General features: G+C 35.7%; 1 protein-coding gene across 10 annotated transcripts in view; it reads right to left on the bottom strand.

Moving 5' to 3' along the window:
* Window positions 1-19,966, bottom strand: part of EML5 (EMAP like 5) — a 184,474-nt gene that overhangs the window by 99,730 nt on the left and 64,778 nt on the right. For all 10 annotated transcript variants that reach the window (XM_053889692.1, XM_019461971.2, XM_019461970.2 and 7 more), the window contains 6 exons: window positions 19,555-19,811; window positions 18,243-18,455; window positions 9,617-9,784; window positions 8,870-8,976; window positions 5,593-5,711; window positions 4,124-4,310 (listed from right to left, as the gene is read on the bottom strand). In XM_053889692.1, coding sequence (XP_053745667.1) covers window positions 4,124-4,310; window positions 5,593-5,711; window positions 8,870-8,976; window positions 9,617-9,784; window positions 18,243-18,455; window positions 19,555-19,811 — 1,051 coding nt within the window. The remainder of the gene's footprint in view (window positions 1-4,123; window positions 4,311-5,592; window positions 5,712-8,869; window positions 8,977-9,616; window positions 9,785-18,242; window positions 18,456-19,554; window positions 19,812-19,966) is intronic.

Below are 19,966 nucleotides of genomic sequence, written 5' to 3' on the forward strand. Positions count from 1 at the left end.
TAGACAAATTCTAAATAGCTCAAAAGACAGGAGCGTAGTTTACCAGGAAATAATTGGTAAGAGATAAAAAGAGGAGTCTGGGGGCGCCTGGGTGGCTCAGTTGGTTAAGCATCTGACTTCAGCTCAGGTCATGATTTCATGGTTCATGAGTTTGAGCCCTACATCTGGCTCTGTACTGACAGCTCAGAGCCTGGATCCTGCTTCGGATTCTGTGACTCCCCCTCTCTCTGCACTGCCTCCCCCTGCCTCTCTCTCATTCTCTCTTTCTCAAAAATAAACATTAAAGAAAATTAAAAAAAAAAAAAAAAAGAGTCTGGAGTTGGCCTAGGTTAAATATCTTGAGCTGCATGCTAATGAACTTACACATTAGCTTAAAAGCTACTGATAAACACAGAAGAAAAGAAAGATTATTAGTGGATTGAGAAAATGGTTAGGGGGAAAAATCTGAAGATGTAAAACTAGTTGGTTGGTTATAACAACAGATTAGAAAATTATGAAGCAAAGAATGGCCAGCAGAGATAAGGTAAAATACAAAAACAAAACAACAAGGCACAGATGTAGTCATGGTAGAGAACTAAGCTATCTATATTCAGGGCAAATCTTGGATGCAGCTCTGGGACTGACTGGCTCTGTTGGGTGAAGAGAACAAGTCAGATTCTCGGGCTTAGGCAACCAGGCTAATTTAACGTCATGTTCTAAGTAGGAAATACCAGGATAAGCAGGTTTGAAAGGAAAGCTGAATCTCATTTATCTCCATTTTGGACACGCTGAATCTGAGGTACCCACAAGATATCTAAATGAGTGTGTTTTAGGTAAATTTTTAGTGAATTGTATATTCATCCAACTCATATTAGATTGTGAGCTCTTGACAGTGGCAGCCGCTGAATTATCTTCATGTTTCCCCAAGACATTTAATGCTTTCAAATAAGAAGCACTCAACAGATTTGAATTAAAATTTTCAAATTAGGGTATAGTCAACATATAAACGTTGTCAGGTAATGTTCTTTCAGTTTCTTTCACCTCCAATTACAATCACAGTTCATGACAAAGGAGCATTATTTGTACTCTACTCCAACAAAACAAAACACCATTTAGATTTGTCATCTAAATTTCAAAGCCCTCAGATAAAACACTTCAGAAATACTTTTACTTTTGATATTTTTTTTCATTTTTAACAATTTTAAGAAACATTTAATTTATTTTAAAAGTCTGTAATTATAGAAATGAGACTGGCTGGTTGAAACGTAATACAGGAAAGAAGCGGAAAGCACTGGGAGAAATAGGGAAGGCAGTGTAAGCCTGTGCCTTGGGAGAAAGGATTGGACTCTGCAATGCCTAAAGCAGAGTACTGTTGTTCAAGTGAAGCCAGAAGCAAAAGACCTATGGCTTGATGGTGAAGGAAACCAGAATATATCACCCCAAAATATGCCTCTTTGACACAGAAGTTATTTTCAGCTGAGGGCAATAAAGGAAGAGCCCCCCCAAACTCCACCTCCTTTTCTGCATAAATGCGATATATATATAGATATACACATATTTGTATACCTATAATAATTATACATATATGTGTGTGTGTATATATATATGTGTGTGTGTGTGTATATATACATATATATATATATATGTATATATACACACACAATTTTTTCAACTATATCGAGATACATTTGACATTATACAACCGGTTGATTATGTAAGTTCTCCCTTTACTGGAGACAGACTCAGCCCAGAGACAGCACAAGAGGAATCCAAAGAAACCTTACTCCAGGAGTTTCATCCTATATATACCTTCCCACAGCCTGTGGCCCTTAGAAGCCTAAAACTGCTTTCCTTTGTCCTGTCATTTCTTTAAGAACCTGCTGTTTTCTATACAAGGTGGAAATATAAGCCATCATTCTGAGTTACTTTGGTTTAGATTTCTCCAACGTGATATGCACTACACCTGTTAATAAACTTTTGTTCTTCTTTTTTACATTGATTTTTTTGTTAAAGAGCCCCAGCTGAAAATCTAGGACGTCTAGACCTAAAATTGTGCCTCCCCTACAGTAGGTATCCAGGGATGTCCGGTGGGCATAATGACTTTTAATTTAATCTAACTTGAATTCTCTGCAATCCCAGAATCATGGTAGCAAATGACCAGTTTTTATACAGCTTTCATTACAGTACTGCCAGAACAACTTAACACTGAAACTCCTTGCCAAATGCAATGGGTAAATAATTGTGCTTTAAGAGGAATCTTTTACATAAACTAAAGGTAAAGATAAACAGTGCCCCTGAGGACCTCACCAATCCTTCTAATTAGTTCTTCATCATGCCCCTAAGATTTGAATACTTCAGGCTACTCACAGTTTTTTAAATAAGCTGTGTTTTGTGGGATTTTTGGCCCCCTTTTCCAAATAACATACTTGGAATACTTTCTCCAACCTCCCCTGTCAGGTAAACTGCTCAGTGCAAATGTCATCATCTCCATGAAGGTTTCCCTGATTCTATTAGGCACAATTAATCAGTCCTTTGTTACACTGCAAAAGGAATTTATGCATATCTCCTCATTAGTGGTTCTCAGCAGGGGTCCATCTTTGCCTCCCAGGAAACATCTGACATTGTGGAGACATTTTTGGTTACCACAATTGGGTGGGTGGTGTTAATAGACATCTAGTGAGTAGAGGCCAGGGATGCTGCTAAACATCCTGCAATACATAGGATTACACTGTACGCAACAATGCAACTATTCTCACAGCAAAGAATTAGCTGGCCCAAAATGTCAATAGTGTCAAGGTTAAGAAACCCTGCTTTATTTACACTTTATAACCTTGTATCACGACTTTTCTTGCATGTATGCCTTCCCCCTCAGAATATGAATGTTTACCACGGCAAGACCATGCCTTATTTATCCTTATATTCCCAGCACAGCACATTTCCTGGTACACAGCATGTGCTCTATGAATGTTTTTGAAGAAATGGAAGAAAGGAGGGAGGAAAAAGGAAGGAAAGACTGAGCAAGAGGGAGGCACAAACGAAGGGAAGGAAGACGGGGGAAAGAAGAAAGGAAGAGTGTTCTCTGCTTTCAGGAAAGCTCTACAGAGTGATGCAAGTTGCTGACCCCCACAGTTTAAAAAGCCAGACAGACTAAGGGACCTTTAAGCTTTACCATTTATTAGCTCTAAGATCTTTCAGAAAATTATTTAATTTCTTCAAACCTAAACTTCTTCATTTGTAAATGGAAATGGTTTCTCTGTAAAACAGGTGACAAGAGTGAAATAGGGTTGATCTCTGAACAACGTGGGGGTTCAGGTGTCAATCCCTGCACAGTCCAAAATCCACGTATAACTTTTGACTCTCAAAAAACTTAACTGTTGACCAGAAAGAAGCCTTATTGACAACATAGTCAGTTAACAGGTAGTTTTATAAGTTACATGTGTTATGTACTATATTCTTAGGACAAAGCAAGCTGGAGAAAAAATGTTAAGAAAATCATAAGGAAAACACATTTACAGTACTGTGAAAAATCTACATGTAAGTGGAGCCATGCAGTTCAAACTTGTGTTGTTCAAGGGTCAACCGTATATACTAAGAAACTAGTAAGGTGTTTACATATAGAAAGAATGTATAAACATCACCCTTTTCCTCCTTCTCTAAGAATACCCACATAGAAAAATATCAGTCAAAACTTTTCTCAGTCTTCTATTTCAACATTTCTGCTTTGTACTTTGGTAAACCTGAATGGTTACTATCATGGTTGTAAAACAAAAATGTAGTCATCCTGTTTGTCACAGAACATTTGTTAATTTCATTATTTTTAGATAACTCAACTTAAAGAAACCAGATTTCTAATCTTTATGTTGCTATGTTTACTCTACTAATTAAAAAATATATATCCGGACAGGAGGATGACAAGCCAAAACTTTTAGTTCCAAATAAAAAAAGAAAAAAATCAAAACAATAAAAATCTAAGGAAAACAGTAGGAAAAAATTGGGGGTAAATTTTATTTGTAAAGAATTCTTTATTCTTCATTTCCTAGAATACAAGAGAGATTTTTTTAAAAAGTGGACTAACCTAACTGTAAACCCAAACAAAGGTCTAACGTATCTGGCCTATTGCCATGTAGTCTTTCAAAGGCCTTACCTGGCCTGTTGCCACATAGTCTTTCAAAGGATGAAGAGCCAGGCAAAGAATATCATCATCATGACCCAGGTAAAAGCGCTGTGTGTTCTGTTGCCGATTATAAATGACACCCACTGCTGCGACATGGTACACAATCTCACCAATTTGAGTATAAAAAAGGTTACTTCGACAGTCATAACCTCTGTAACTGAATATAGAAAACATATCACATAAAATTAACATTAGACTTATATCTGGTCAATATGGACTATACAGAGGAGAAATAGGTACCTTTTAGGTCAATTTCCAGTTTTACAAGATACTACACAACTAAAACAAAATACAAGCATCTCAAATTCCATAAACGTTTATGAACTGTTCTGATTACAAATAGCTAAATCCAAGATATAATACTGAATGAAAAGGAAAGGTGCAGAAAAGTATATATAGTATACTACTATTTGCATGATACTAAATTTGTGTACCATTAAACAAAAGTTGTTACTTTTTTATGAGTGAAAGGGAAGAAAATGCCCTTGGAAGGTGAAAAATGATGGCTGGAAGGGCAGAGCCGGGAAGATTTTCTTTTTTGTTTTTGTTTTTTTGAATATCTAATTGGTTTTATTAAAAGATTCATGACTCAGTATCCCACCTAGCAAGTAGAGGGGAGCTCCCTGAGAAAAGGATTTTCAAAATGTACCCTTCTGTACACATTGTTGAATCATGAGTATACCCCAAAAATGTTCCAACAACAATTCTAAAATATTATACACATCCAGAAAAAATAGCTGAATCTTTTTTAAATAGTCAATATAATTCCATTTATAGCAACCCTTCTTTTGTGCTTCAAAGAAACTCAATATATAATATATAACTACAAAGAAATACTGCCTATTTTAACACCAGAGATACAATATTCTTACTAAATGAATCCTTTTTCAAATTCCTGAAAGCATTATCAGTCGGGTAAGAAAATGATTACTGGGTAGCAGAGAAGGGAAGGACTGAATGGAGAGTCTGTTGTTTCAGGATGAAATATGACACTTGTATTGCCAGATGTTCTAAGAAAATTCAGAAACTTTATCTTATTGAAATTAAAATACAAGGGCCAAATGCAGGCCAAAAAAAAAGGGGGGCACAATATAATTCCAAATCAGAAATATTTAGGAGAAATGATAATCTCTTACATTTTACTTATTTTCATTTGTTTAAAGAACTCCATTTCTATAAATGTAATACTAAACTTTAATAAGACAAATTTATTTTCAACACTTAAGCACTTATATAGTGCTCATCATGCACCAGACAATATTCTAAGTCACCAAAAACACTGGCTTATTTACTCATCAGAATCCTATGAAGTAGGTACTGTTACCTTCACTTTACAGATGGGAAAGGCACAGAAAGGTTGAGTGACTTGCTCAAAGTCACAAAGCTACTAAATGTGAACCAATATGTAAACACACAAATGAATAATAGTTGTTTCATACCCATGAACAAAGTGCAGTCGGAGGCTATTTCCTGGAGCCCGCTCTCTTCTTTTAGAAGTACCGCCTTTTTGTCTCTCCTTGTACTGTTCTTTAAGCTGAGGTAGATCTTCTTTGTAAACCTTTAAATAACGTACAGAAGTAAAAATAATCTTAGAATACAAATTAATAAAGGTGTTCACAGGTTCCTAATGTAACTTTCAGACACTGTTACTAACGCTTAGTAAAGCTTTAACACTTAAATAAGAAGGCATTTTATGAAATTTTCTTCCTTGGAAACAACAAATTTACATTTTCTGTGTATCACACTGACAAATACATATTTAGTGTTCCATGAGATTATTATTATTTTTATCCTCAAGTTAGTTAACATACAGTGTAGTCTTGGCTTCAGGAGCAGAACTCATTGTTTCATCTCTTACATATGACACCCAGCGCTCATCCTGAAAAGTCCCCTCCTTAATGCCCGTCACTCATTTAACCCAACCCCTTACTAACCCCCCTATCAATCCTCAGTTTGTTCTCTGTATTTAAGAGCCTCTTATGGTTTGTCTCCCTCTGTTTTTATCTTATTTTTCCTTCCCTTCCCCAACGTGCATCTGTTAAGTTTCTCAAATTCCACATGAGTGAAATCATATATCTTTCTCTGACTTATTTCGCTTAGCATAATATCCTCCAGTTTCATCCACGTTGTTGCAAATGGCAAGATTTCATCCTTTTTCTTTGCTGAGTAGTATTCCATTGCATGTATGTATGTGTGTGTGTGTGTGTGTGTGTGTGTGTGTATATACATATATATATGCATATAATTCTTGAATTCTTAATTCATTCATTAGTTGATGGACATTTGGGCTCTTTCCACAATTTGGCTATTGTTGATAGTGCTGCTATAAACATTGGAGTGAACGTGCTCCTTTGAATCAGCATTTTTGTATCCTTTAGATAAATTCCTAGTAGTGCAATTGCTGGGTCGTAGGGTAGTTCTATTTTTAATTATTTGAGGAACCTCCCACTGTTTTCCAGAGTGGCTGCACCAGTTTACATTCCTGCCAACAGTGCAATAGGGTTCCCCTTTCTCCACATCCTCGCCAACATCTGTTTCCTGAGTTGTTAATTTTAGCTATTCTGACTGGTGTGAGGTGGTATCTCCTTGTGGTTTTGATTTGTATTTCAACATGATGAGCAATGTTGAGCATTTTTTCATGTGTCTGTTTGCCATCTGGATGTCTTCTTTGGAAAAGTGTCTGTTTATGTCTTTTGCCTGTTTCTGCACTGGATTATTTGGTTTTTTTTGGGGGGGTGTTGAGTTTGGTAAGTACTTGGATACTAACCCTTTATCCAACAAGTCATTTACAAATATCTTCTCCCATTCCACTGGTTGCCTTTCAGCTTTTTTTTTTAATGTTTATTTATTTTTTGAGAGAGAGAGTGAGAGAGAGTGTGAGCCAAGGAGGGGCAGAAAGAGAGGGAGACACAGAATCTGAAGCAGGCTCAGTCTCCAAGCTGTCAGTACGGAGCCCAACATGGGGCTCAAACCCACCAACCATGAGATCATGACCTGAGCCAAAGTCAGATGCTTACCTGACTGAGCCATCCAGGTGCCCCTGCCTTTCAGCTTTGTTGACTGTTTCCTTCACTGTGTAGAAGCTTTCTTATCTTGATGAGGTCCCAAAGTTCATTTTTGCTTTCATTTCCCTTGCCTCCAGAGACATGTCAAGTAAGAAGTTACTGTGGCTGAGGTCAAAGAGGTTGCTGCCTTTTTTCTCCTCTAGGATTTTGATGTCTTTCCTGTCTTACATTTAGGTTTTTCAAACATTTTCAATTTATTTTCATGTATGATGCAAGAAAGAGGTCCAGGTTCATTCTTCTGCATGTTGCTGTCCAGTTCTCCCAGCACCATTTGTTAAAGAGACTATCTTTTTTCCACTGGATATTCTTTCCCACTTTGACAAAGATTATTTGGCCATATATTTGTGGGTCCATTTCTGGGTTCTCTATTCCATTTATCTATTTGTCTCTTTTTGTGATAATACCATACTGTCTTGATGATTACAGCTTTGAAATATAGGTTAAAGTCCAGGATTGTGATAGCTCCAGCTTTGGTTTTCTTTTTCAAGATTGCTTTGGCTATTTGGGGTTTTCTGAGGTTCCATACAAATTTTAGGATTGTTTGTTCTAGCTCTGTAAAGAATGCTGGTGCTATTTTGATAGGGACTGCATTGAATATGTAGATTGGTTTAGGTAGTATTGACATTTTAACAACATTTGTTCTTCCAATCCATAAGCATGGAATGTTTTCCCTTTCTTTGTGTCTTCTTCAATTTCTGTCATAAGCTTTCTATAGATTTCAGTGTGTACAGATTTTTTACCTCTTTGGTTACGTTTATTCCTAGGTATTTTATGGGTTTTGGTGCAATTGTAAATGGTATCTTTTCCTTGATATCTCTATTGCCTCATTATTGGTATATAGAAATGCAACCAACTTCTATACACTATTTTTTGGTGGAGTCTTTTGGGCTTTCTATGTAGTGTATATTGTCAGCTGCAAAAAGTGAAACTTGGACTTCTTTGCCAATTTGGATGCCTTTTATTTCGTTTTGTCGTCTGATTGCTGAGGCTACGACTTCCAATACTATTCTGAACAACAGTGGTGAGAGTGAACATCTCTGTCATGTTCCTGATCTCAGGGGGAAAGCTCTCAGTTCTTCCCCATTGAGGATGATACTAGCTGGGATGAAATTATTTTTTTAACAATGTCTTATTTTTCTTAATGTTTACTTATTTTGAGAGAATGTGTGTGCACACATGTGCATGAGCACACAGGTCGGGGAGGAGCAGAAAGAGAGGGAGACAGAGAATCCCAAGCAGGCTCTGTGCTGCCAGCACAGAGTCCAATGAGGAGCTCGATCCCACAAACAGTGAGATCATGAACTGAGTCGAAATCGAGAGTCGGACATTTAACAGACTGAGCCACCCAGGCACCCCAAAATTCTAATGCTTCATAAGAAAATATTTTAAAGAAGATGAATGGAACTTTACTGCGACAAAAAGCTATAGGCAAACAGAATTACAGGCATACTTAATATATCAAGCACTTATTATAAAAGAACATTTTACACAAGTGTACTTTAACTCTTAAAGTAGAAAAACTGCAATAGAAAAACATTTCTTGGAAAATTAAAAACCACAAAAGATAACAATAAATCAATAAACAACAGGGAGCAAGATAAAAAAGAAACTAGAGTTTTTCAGAAAAAAATCACATGATAATAAAAATTACCTGCCGACGGTAGGTAAGCTGTGTCTCTTGTTCAATTTCAGAATCCAGTTCTGGAACATCAGACAGATCTGAATCTGATTCATCACTATTAGAGTCAGCCAGACTTTCTGTAATTTTTAAAAATGAAACACTACTTGTTTAAAGAACATTCATTTTCAAAACAGCACTGTAAAATTAATATTTAGAGCTGCCTGTGCCAACTGACATGGTGACAAGCCATAAAACAATCACATGACATGATCTATTCAAGAAACACAGATGTCAGTAAATGGTATCACAGATCACCTTCCCCTCCACCTCACCATAAACTCAACAGCTACTTTAAATGCCTTTACTGGTGCCACAACAACTGCTGCATCGAACTTGAATGTTGGGCAAATGTAAGTGAATATGACCTATAATTAACATGAAAAATATCTAGAAAATACTATATGCAACAAATGAATTAACACTAGATAATCATGTTCATATATAACTATATATGAAACCTAGATATCTATCTCCCCAAGAATGCACTGAATGTTTGTTTCGATAATGTAACTTATTTCACTCATCCGTCCATGGATTAAAACACATTCAAAAGTACTTTGTATTCCATGCTGATAATCTGACTGGAAACACATACAGCTAGGATTTTAACATTTCCACTAACAAAAAAACTATACTGTTAACTTACTAAGACTAATGACATTTCAGCAGTAAAATCACTACTTTAGGGTTACTGTTCGGGCAGTGTATACTACTCACCTTGGGGTGCTATGTGAAGAGCATCTTTTAGTTTTCTTTCAGGAATAAATTTCCACTGGAAGACAGAGTGATCTGCTCCACCAATAGAAATAACCCACTGATAGTCATGTGACCACCTGATATTAGTTACATGAGCCGAATGGCCAATATATTTTTTAAACTTGGCTCCTAAAACAAAAAAATATGCCTTTAAATTGATAAACAAACGCCAACACACACACAAAAATACCACTTCAAACCACAATTTCTATACCTGAACCAATACATCCTCCTTCCAATATCTTAACTAGGATCAAAGAGTAAAAATATTAATTCAAAAGTTTATTGAATTAAATCAATGAGTCTACATGAAGGGATGTAAGTCTTTGCTCTACTGATTCACAATGGAATTTGGTAGGAACCCCAAGGGTTGTGAGGCATTTTCTTACTGCTCAAAGAAAAGCCTGCAGCCACAAAGGCATCAACTGATTCCACATCACAAAATTTGAATGTTATGACCTGAACCCTTTGGTTTTTAAGTGAAATTCAACTAGCCTACTCCACCCCCATCCCTCCTAGTCCTAGCAATCAGAGGATCCTTCTAAAACTTAAGCCATCAACAAAATACAACATACAGAAAGGAATATACAGCATGACCAAATGGGATGTATGCCAGGAATGCAATGTTGGTTCAACATTCAAAAATCAATACAATACCCCATATTAATAAAAATAAAATATGCCCAGTTGTCCCAAAAACTATCCTTTATAGTAATTCCTTAAACCTATGTTTTCTATAATGTTCTTCAACCTAAGCTTGTCTAATGTTTCTTCATGATTAGATTCAGATGATGTGTTTTTTTTGGCATAAGTGACGTATCCTTTTGGATACATCATTTCCAGGGGCAAAGTTCTATCATTAGGGATGTTAGGCTGTACCATTTGGTTAAGGTATTATACACCAGATTTCTCTAACTGTAAAGGAACTGTCTAACTTTGTGGTTAATTTTTATTATTTTTAAGTTTATTTATTTTGAGAGAGCACATGCATGAGTAGTGGAGGGGGAGAGAGAAGGAGAGGCAGAATCCCAACCAGGTTCCATCCTGCCAGCGCAGAGTCTGACACAGGTCTCGAACTCATGAACTGAGAGATCATGACCTGAGCCAAGATCACCAGACAGACACTTACTAAGCTGTGCAGAAGCCCCTGTAGGCGATTTTTTAAAAATAATGTGTGTGATTATAAGAACCGCTTTTGTGTTTCTAAGTTCAAAAAACATTCTCTACATCCTGCTTAAACCTAATATTTGGCAAAATATACACATCCCTATTAGAGTACATTGGACACAATAATGTTTGGCTTCATTTTGACAATGTTTAAAAAAATTTTTTTTTGAGAGAGTATGCACAAGTGTGCGTGTGTGAGACAGAGAGAGAGAGAGAGAGAGAGAGAGAGAGAGAGAGAGAGAGAGAGAATGAATTTCCCAATCAGGCTCCAAGCTCAGTGGAAAGCTTGATGCAGGGCTAGATCCCACAACGTGAGTTCATGACCTGACCCGAAATCAAGAGTTGGAAGCTTAACCAACTGAGCTACCAGGTGCCCCAATGTTTTAAAATTTTTAAATTAAGTTATAGAAGGCCTATATGTCAGGATGGCAAAGCTCCATCAATTAAAATCTGGAGATGAACTTTTACCTTGGCTATGAATTTAGGGATAGCATCTTAATGAAAGCATAGAAGATTTGACCAAGACTCATCTAAAATTACAATTTACTGCTGCTTAATAGCAATGCTGTTAAATTTTAGGAACCAATTTTTTTTATGTAGCAATAATACAAGTCAGTAACTTTCTAGATAGGTAACCTGCCACAGTTCACCCAGGAAAGTCCAATACGGTAAGATTTAGTCCCATCTCTCTCATATGAGAATGCATAATTTAATCATTGAGAGGACTTTGGCTATTACTTTCTTTGATGGGGTCCTTTAAGTACTCTTAGCCACCAGAGTCTTAAAAAGTAAAGCCAGAAGGGTGTCTGGGTGGCTCAGTCATTAAGTGTTTGACTCTTGATCTCAGTTCACATCATGATCTCATGGTTCATGAGATCAAGCCCTGTGTCAGGCTCTGTATTGACAGCACGGAGCCTGCTTGGGATTCTTTCTTTCTCCCCCTCTCTCTTTGCCTCTTCTCTGCTCACTCTGTCTCGAAAAGAAAAAATATATATATTAAAAGAGAAAGTAAAGCCAGAGATTCCAGCAAACAAAGTTCTTAGCTTTTTTTTTTTTTAATTTTTTTTAAACATTTATTTATTTTTGAGACAGAGAGAGACAAAGCATGAATGGGGGAGGGTCAGAGAGAGGGAGACACAGAATCTGAAACAGGCTCCAGGCTCTGAGCTGTCAGCACAGAGCCCGACGCGGGGCTCTAACTCACGGACCGCGAGATCATGACCTGAGCCGAAGTCAGCCACTTAACCGGCTGAGCCACCCAGGCGCCCCCAAAATTCCGAGTTTTTAAGATGTACTAATATTGTCATATTTAGGCATATGAGGAAGTTATATGAGCATGTATTCTAATTAACTGCAATGGGCAATAGCCCCAAGAGAGTTGTAAATAACTCTCTAAGTTATAGATAATCCTCTGAGTCCCTTCCAAATTGTATTCTACAACTACTCAAAGATCAATCTCTCTGGAAGAAAGAACGATGGCAGCTTAACAAACAAGTTATAGAATAAGTCTAAGGGAAGCTAGTTATTTATAATTAAATGGACAGTATTAATAACTATTTAATAATCAGCACTGCTTATTTAACTATGAGAAACAGGTATCTTAAAAGTGAACCTCAATGTCCCACCTTTCACAAAGTGACTCTGACTCACTAAAACCAACAGTATCATCCTACATGTTTCCAGAATTCCCTGTGATTACCCTGTGTAATTATACTTACAACACTGAAATGTAATAATCTATTTACTTGCTAATCCCTCTAATAAACTATAAGCTCTCTGAGGACAGGGATAGCATCTTGTTTATATCCCCCTAGTGCCTGGAACACAAGAAATATTCATTAACTATTTGAAAAAAAGAAAGAAAAACAAAGATCACATTTCCCTTTACTATGTCTGTACACTTGAGTTAGAATACTAGGTTATAGAAGAGGGAAGAATATTGAAGGAAATCAGAGGGCATGAACATGACTCCAACCCTTACAAAAGGGGACAAAACGTGATGTAAAGAATATTAGAAATTGAAAAAAGACTACAGCTTGCTAAAGAGTCTGCTTGACTACTTAATAGCACAGGAGCTTGAGCACATCACGTAACCTCTCTTGGACTCCATTTCCATTCTAATAGAAGTTAGATTATAAACTCTCAAAGTTCCATCACTATGAAAACCCTGGCCTAAGACAAGAAATGACAGAAGAATAGGTAAGGCCTAAATAGTATGTCATCAATTAGAATGTTTCAGAGAAAAGATTTTTTTTTTAAATTTTTTTTTTTTTTTAACATTTATTCATTTTTGAGACAGAGACAGAGCATGAACGGGGGAAGGTCAGAGAGAGAGGGAGACACAGAATCCGAAACAGGCTCCAGGCTCTGAGCTGTCAGCACAGAGCCCGACGCGGGGCTCGAACTCACAGACTACGAGATCGTGACCTGAGCTGAAGTTGGACGTCCAACCGACTGAGCCACCCAGGCGCCCCTCAGAGAAAAGATTTATGGGAACAAGACAGAATGGTCATAGGAACTTCCTGATTTAAAGGAGAAGGGGAAGACAATTCTTGATGAGGCTAAAGCAATATACTGAAAAATTTTTTTGGTGATCCCATTTCTTTTCTAGTTGTTTTAAAGTATATTTTAGTATAAAATCAATATGAGCTAATCCCTTCAATAAATGGTAGCAATATGACAAAAGATATTTTCCTATTTAACTATGTTTTAATGACCTTAACACTTTTTTTATAAAATATGACACTACCTATCTGATCCTAGTATAATATTATTTTAATACACAAAACAGAACTATTCATCAAAAAAAAAGACAGATTTGACTACGTTGCAATTAAGAACTGGTCAACAAAAGGCACAATAGTAATTATTGTAATTGTTATAAAAGTAAGTAAAAAACTGGAAAAACACATTTGCAACCCATAAAAATTACAAATCATTTGTATTTAGAGTATAAAATAACTTAATAAAAAAAACAACTCCATAGAAAAATAGGCAAAAGATATTAAGCCCATGTTTGACAGAAAAGGAAATGCAGAAAACCAAAAACAATGGGGAAATGATCCATCTCACTAGATAAATGAAAATTAAGACCACAGTGAGACACCATTTAAACTAATTAGACTTACACAAATTAAAAAGTGTAGCAATGCCAAGTGTTGAAAAGGATGTGGATCAACAGGGTTTTAAAAATGGTATAACCACTTTGGAAAACAATTTGGCATTTTCTTATAAATTCTCTATGACCCGGCAATTTCACTCCTAAGTATACATCTTTGAGAAACTTGCATATAATAGCAAAAACTGGAAATTACTCAAATGTCCACCACAGAAGAATAAATGCATGAAATGTATCTTTTTTTTAATATATGAAATTTATTGTCAAGTTGGTTTCCATACAATACCCAGTGCTCATCCCAAAAGATGCCCTCTTCAATGCCCATCACCTACCCTCCCCCCCTTCTTTTTTTTGAGAGAGAACAAACACAAGCAGGGAAGAGGGGGAGGGAGAGAGAATCTTAAGCAGGCTCTATGTTCAGTGTGGAGCCCAACACGGGGCTTGATTCCACAACAATCATGACCTGAGCCAAAATCAAGAGTCAGATGTTCTGTCCCCTCTCTCTGCCCCACCCCTACCTGCGTTCTCTCAAAAATAAACATTAAAAAAAAAGAATGTAAAACTTCATAACTAATCTAAAAGAGAATTTTTCTAGTAATACTAACTTTATGTAAGTATATAAATTCAATAAACACAGAATCTTAAAATATTTCTACTAATTCATTAAAGATGCAGTAGTTATGTGGCACCTGGGTGGCTCAGTCAGTTGAGCATCAGATTCTTGATTTCAGCTCAAGTCATGATCCCAGGGTCATGGGATCCAGCCCCAAGTTGGGCTCAGCACTGAGCATGGAGCCTGTTTGGGATTCTCTCTCTTTCCCTCTGCCCCTCTCCCCAAATCACACTCTTTGTCTTCCTCTAAAAATAATATATATATTTTTAAAAAGATGCAGCAGTTATATCCTATCTTCTGTTCCCCCAATTACTTACCCAGTCTCAAGCTAACTCACAAGTGCCTAGAAATAAAAACCTTTACCATAAAATAAATTTCTAATAAAAATATCACAAAAAGAAAAATAAGGAAAACAATTTATATTCTTGAAGCAGTGACTAAATAAGACTAATTTTTCTAAGACTTCAGTAAAATATTCCCAAAATTCAGAATACTATACTATATATTTAAAAATGAAATAACTGTGCAACAGAAATATCCTTCCCTGTTACAAAAGATAAAAACTGTCAATAAATCCAATTCACTTGACTAAGAAAGCTCAGAAAATTATTTTTGTTTTTGCATAGGGTCAGTACACGAAACAGTGTGCAGAATCAATGTCTAAGATTAAGACCATCATGATTAATCTTACTGAATTCACACACCTTCTAACTAAGCAAGTTTCATCTTGAGTCATAATAAAATCTTTTTAAAAAAAAATTTTTTTAACGTTTATTTATTTTTGAGACAGAGAGAGACAGAGCATGAATGGGGGAGGGTCAGAGAGAGAGGGAGACACAGAATCTGAAACAGGTTCCAGGCTCTGAGCGGTCAGCACAGAGTCCGACGCGGAGCTCAAATTCACAGACCACGAGATCGTGACCTGAGCCGAAGTCGGACCCCTAACCGACTGAGCCACCCAGGCGCCCCCATAATAAAATCTTTTGCGCCACTGACTCTCATGTCCTGGCTACGTGGTAGGATCCAGAAACAGGATACTTTAATTACTAGAGATTTAGCTAGGCTTTATTAACACACTTAGCATTACTTACAGATGATGCAGTTTCAGCTAGGAAGTTGAAATCCTGCAAGTAGGAATCGACAACACCCCAGAGGTGGCAAGATCTGGAATTTACCATTTTAGTGTAAAGGCACAACAGAAATGCTAGCATAGAATTCTAGGAAAATTGGGCCCTTAAGTTCAACATAAACTACCTATTTTTTTTTCAAGTTTTTAATCGAATTCTAGTTAATTAACATATATGGTAAAATTGGTTTCAGGTGTAGAATTTAGTGATTCATCACTTACATATAACACCTGTGCTCATCACAAGTGCCCTCCTTAATAGCCATCACTCATTTGGCCCACCCCCCATTCCTACCTCCCTTCATCAAACCTGTTTCTTCTCCATAATTAAGAGTCTCTTATGGGTTCCTTCTCTATATTTTTTATCCTTCCCATATATTCATCTGTTTTATTTCTTAAATTCCACATACAAGTGAAATCATATAGTATTTGTCTTTCTCTGACTTATGTTACTGAGCTTAATAAACTCTAGTTCCATCTACGTCATTGCAAATGGCAAGATTTCATTCTTTTTGATGGCTGAGTAATATTCCACTGTATATATATTCCCACATTTTCTGTATCCATTCAACCGTCAATGGACTTTTGGGCTCTTTCTATAGTTCGGCTATTGTTGATAATGCTATTATAAACATTGGGGTGCATATGCCCCTTTGAATCTGTATTTTTGATTCCTTTGGATAAATACTTAGTAGTGCAATTGCTGGGACGTAGGGTAGTTCTGTTTTAACCTTTGAAGAACCTCCATATAGTTTTCCAGAGTGGCTACACCAGTTTGCATTCCCACATTTCTCACCAACCTCTGTTATTGCCTGAATTGTTAATTTTAGCCATTCTGACAGGTGTGAGGTAGTAGCTCATTGTGCTTTGATTTGTATTTCCTTGATGATGACTGATGGTGACCATCTTTTCATGTGTCTGTTAGCCATCTGGATGTCTTCTTTGGAAAAATGTTCATGTCTTCTGCTTACTTCTTAACAGGATTATTTATTTTGGGGGTGTAGCGTTTCAGAAGTTCTTCATAGATTTTGGATAGTAACACTTTATCCGATATGTTATTTGCAAATATCTTCTCCCATTCCTTTGCAAATGACATATCTGAACTACCTACTTAAACACAACTATTCAGCTGTTCACTTTTTACTGAACTGCATTTTAACATGTATCTAAAAGCTTTTACCAATGACCAGGTAAAAATAATTACTACATTTGCTACAGATATTAATGCCCTAGGAATATACTCACTGCACCTAATCTAAAGCTCCATGCTATATGAGAGAATTCTTTGAAAATTAAATCTCAGAAAAAAAACTCTGCTTTCCCTGAATAGTGAAAAACACTTTTTAAAAAAACATCTGGCTCAGTTGATCACACGATTCTAGATCTTGGGGTCATGAATCTGAGCCCCACGATGAGACAAGTTCACTTAAAAAAACAAAACATGTATATCAACTACACTCAAATTAAAAGGGTTAAAAAAAGGCTTAAAATACTTATGATGAAAATTATTTTGTGTCCTGTTTTATTTTATTTTTGGTTTCCAGGAAACTAATTTCCTGATACTAATTGTTTATTCATATAATTATTTTAGTACTTATGGACTTGTTATAAGCTAACTCAAATATTTATTTGTCCCATGCTTTGTTCCACACAGTAATACACAGTATTTCACTTAATTATCCCCAAGTCTATGAACAGAATGTTTAATATCATCATTTAAGTAGAGATCCAAGAAAAAAAGGTGATACATAAAATGTGTAGAAAATAAACAATGATAAGACCTCTTATTTATCTTACCCTGACTGTTTACACAAAGTATATAAATGCCAAAACAATATATGTTAAGGATTTAAACAAAAACACACCTGTACATGAAAACCAACCAAGAAACCAACAGGTTCCAAATTATGACCTGAGAGATTCTTGAGAAAAAGCCATGAGAAAAAAATGTCTTCTAAAAGATACATGTTTAACAAGTTAAATGATTAAAGATAATCAGAAATAAGAAAAGTGTGTCTATCATTGTATAGCCTGACTCTATCAAATAATTCTGGGAGTGGAGAGAAAATGATTCTTTAAGAAGAGCTAAAGTATTAGTAAATTCTTAATATGTGAATTCAAAAATAATCTTCTAATAAAAATTTCATGTCCAAAATAACGGTAACAAACAATTTTTAAATTGGCAAAATAAATGTAGCTAATTCTGTTCATTTTCATGCAACCCTTCACCAATTAATTAGTATACATATTTAAAAAAATATAAACCCTTTTATCTCAACTAATTTTCTACAAGAACTTAAAAGTCTTTTACTTAAAACAATTTTTCTAATTAATTTATTTGTTTTGAGAGAGACAGACAGACAGTGTGAGTGAGGGAGAGAGAACCCCAAGCAGCTTCCTCACTGTCAGCGCAGACCCTGACACAAAGCTCGAACTCACAGGACCATGAATCATGACCTGAGACGAACTGAGTCATATGCTTAACTGACTAAGCCACCCAGGTGCTCCTATAAGTCTTTTATAACAGACGAGCTACTTAATAGTATTTTGAAAGAAAAAATACCTTTTCTTAAACAAGGATATCGGAATAATTTTATAATTCCATAGTCATCAGCTGTAACTAAAACTTGGCCAATATAATTTCCATCTACTGAATTTATATCATTGATATCTGAATACTTGGGCCAAATTCCATTTACTTCAAGGCCTGAAACACATGTCCATGAAGCCCAATGAACACCTTTTATTTCTTCTTTGTTTGTCACTTCTTTTCCTCCTAAAAATAAATAATAGTCTTAATTTAAGAAGTTATTTCATTTTATTTTTTCTCAAGCATAAATTATACTGATAACATGGTAAACTCCAAAATTTCTTCGCACTACAGTTAAAGGAGAGTAGCATGAATAGGTAGGTGAATACAGTAAGGAGAGAAGAAAACTAAATGAAAGGAAATTATTTAAAACGCCACTACCGAAATTAGAGACACACAGATTTGATTCTGATGTAGCTTAGCAGGTTCGCTCAAGTGGAGAATAAACATTAATCCTACTAAAATCATACCAGATTAGTCACAACACTGTAAGTCAGAAGAACAAGTAAAAGCTGTAAGAAAGTGGCAAATCAGCTTTTAAATGAGAAACCTAAGAATATACATGGTTGAGAGAAAAAAAGAAAACTGAAGGACCATGAAGGAAGGATGGCCAGGGAGTAATACATTTACATTAGGGATCAGGGCGTTAGGATTCGGTCCTAATTACACACACATTGGTAATAAAAAACTTTTAGGGAGAGGCATTAATTTAATTATGCAGCTAGTTTTATTAAATAAGTTGTTGGAAACTAGTGACTAATTCATTAAGCATCCAACTAACTGAGGTACTGAGAGATAACATTTTGATGGTTGCTCTAATTCTTTTACAAATCTTTGGTGGCAACTCTCTCAAATTTAGGGTTTTAGCTATAGAATGGATATTTACAAAATTTATTTGAGGTAACCACAAAAAAAAACCCAAACAATTTATGGTCAGGCATTGTTAGCAATTATATTTAATTAGTTCCACCCATAAAAATGGCACTTTGACTTTCTAACACAGAGTAGGACTTTACCAAATACTCCTCACATAGCATGGAATTCAACATCAAGTAGGTTTTAGATACTCCAAGCAAAGAAGTTTTAATGAAGAACCAAAAAGATTTCAATAGGGCAGCCTGATGGAAAAGATCATAATGCCTGAAACATGAGCTCAGATCTTCTTTAATTTCCTGTAATCAAATGTATTTTATACTCTATTTCTCGTCAAATTCTAAAATATTTTACAGGTACTAAAAATCCATAAATAATAATATTAATTTATTAGAAACTTAGAAACTTTTACCTGGCATCCTATAAAAAAGTCTTTTACCATTTCCATCATTTGTCTGTAAATATCTACTATCTGAGGACCAGTCAAGATGAGTGATGAAACTAAGCGACCCAACACATTCCCCAAACTTTTTATAACGTTGCGCAACGCCATAGATATCAACTGAGCTGTCATTGCATCCAACAGCAAGGTAAGTTCCATCTGGGGAATATTTTAACTCATGAATTGCCTCCTTCCTGTCTTTAATATGTACAACTTCGGTCATATCTCTGTAAAGAAAAAATGAGACCACATGAAAACAAGTCATTTGAGAATTAGTTCAGTTTTCAAATGTGTCTAAAATGACTATGAAGCTATATCAAGTATTTATAAATTATAAAACAAATATAAATGATACAAATATTAATTCAGGAACAATTATTTT

The sequence above is a fragment of the Panthera pardus genome, unplaced genomic scaffold (genome assembly GCF_024362965.1).
Source record: "Panthera pardus isolate Hobbes unplaced genomic scaffold, ASM2436296v1 HiC_scaffold_24, whole genome shotgun sequence".
NCBI classification, from domain to species: Eukaryota; Metazoa; Chordata; class Mammalia; order Carnivora; family Felidae; genus Panthera; species Panthera pardus.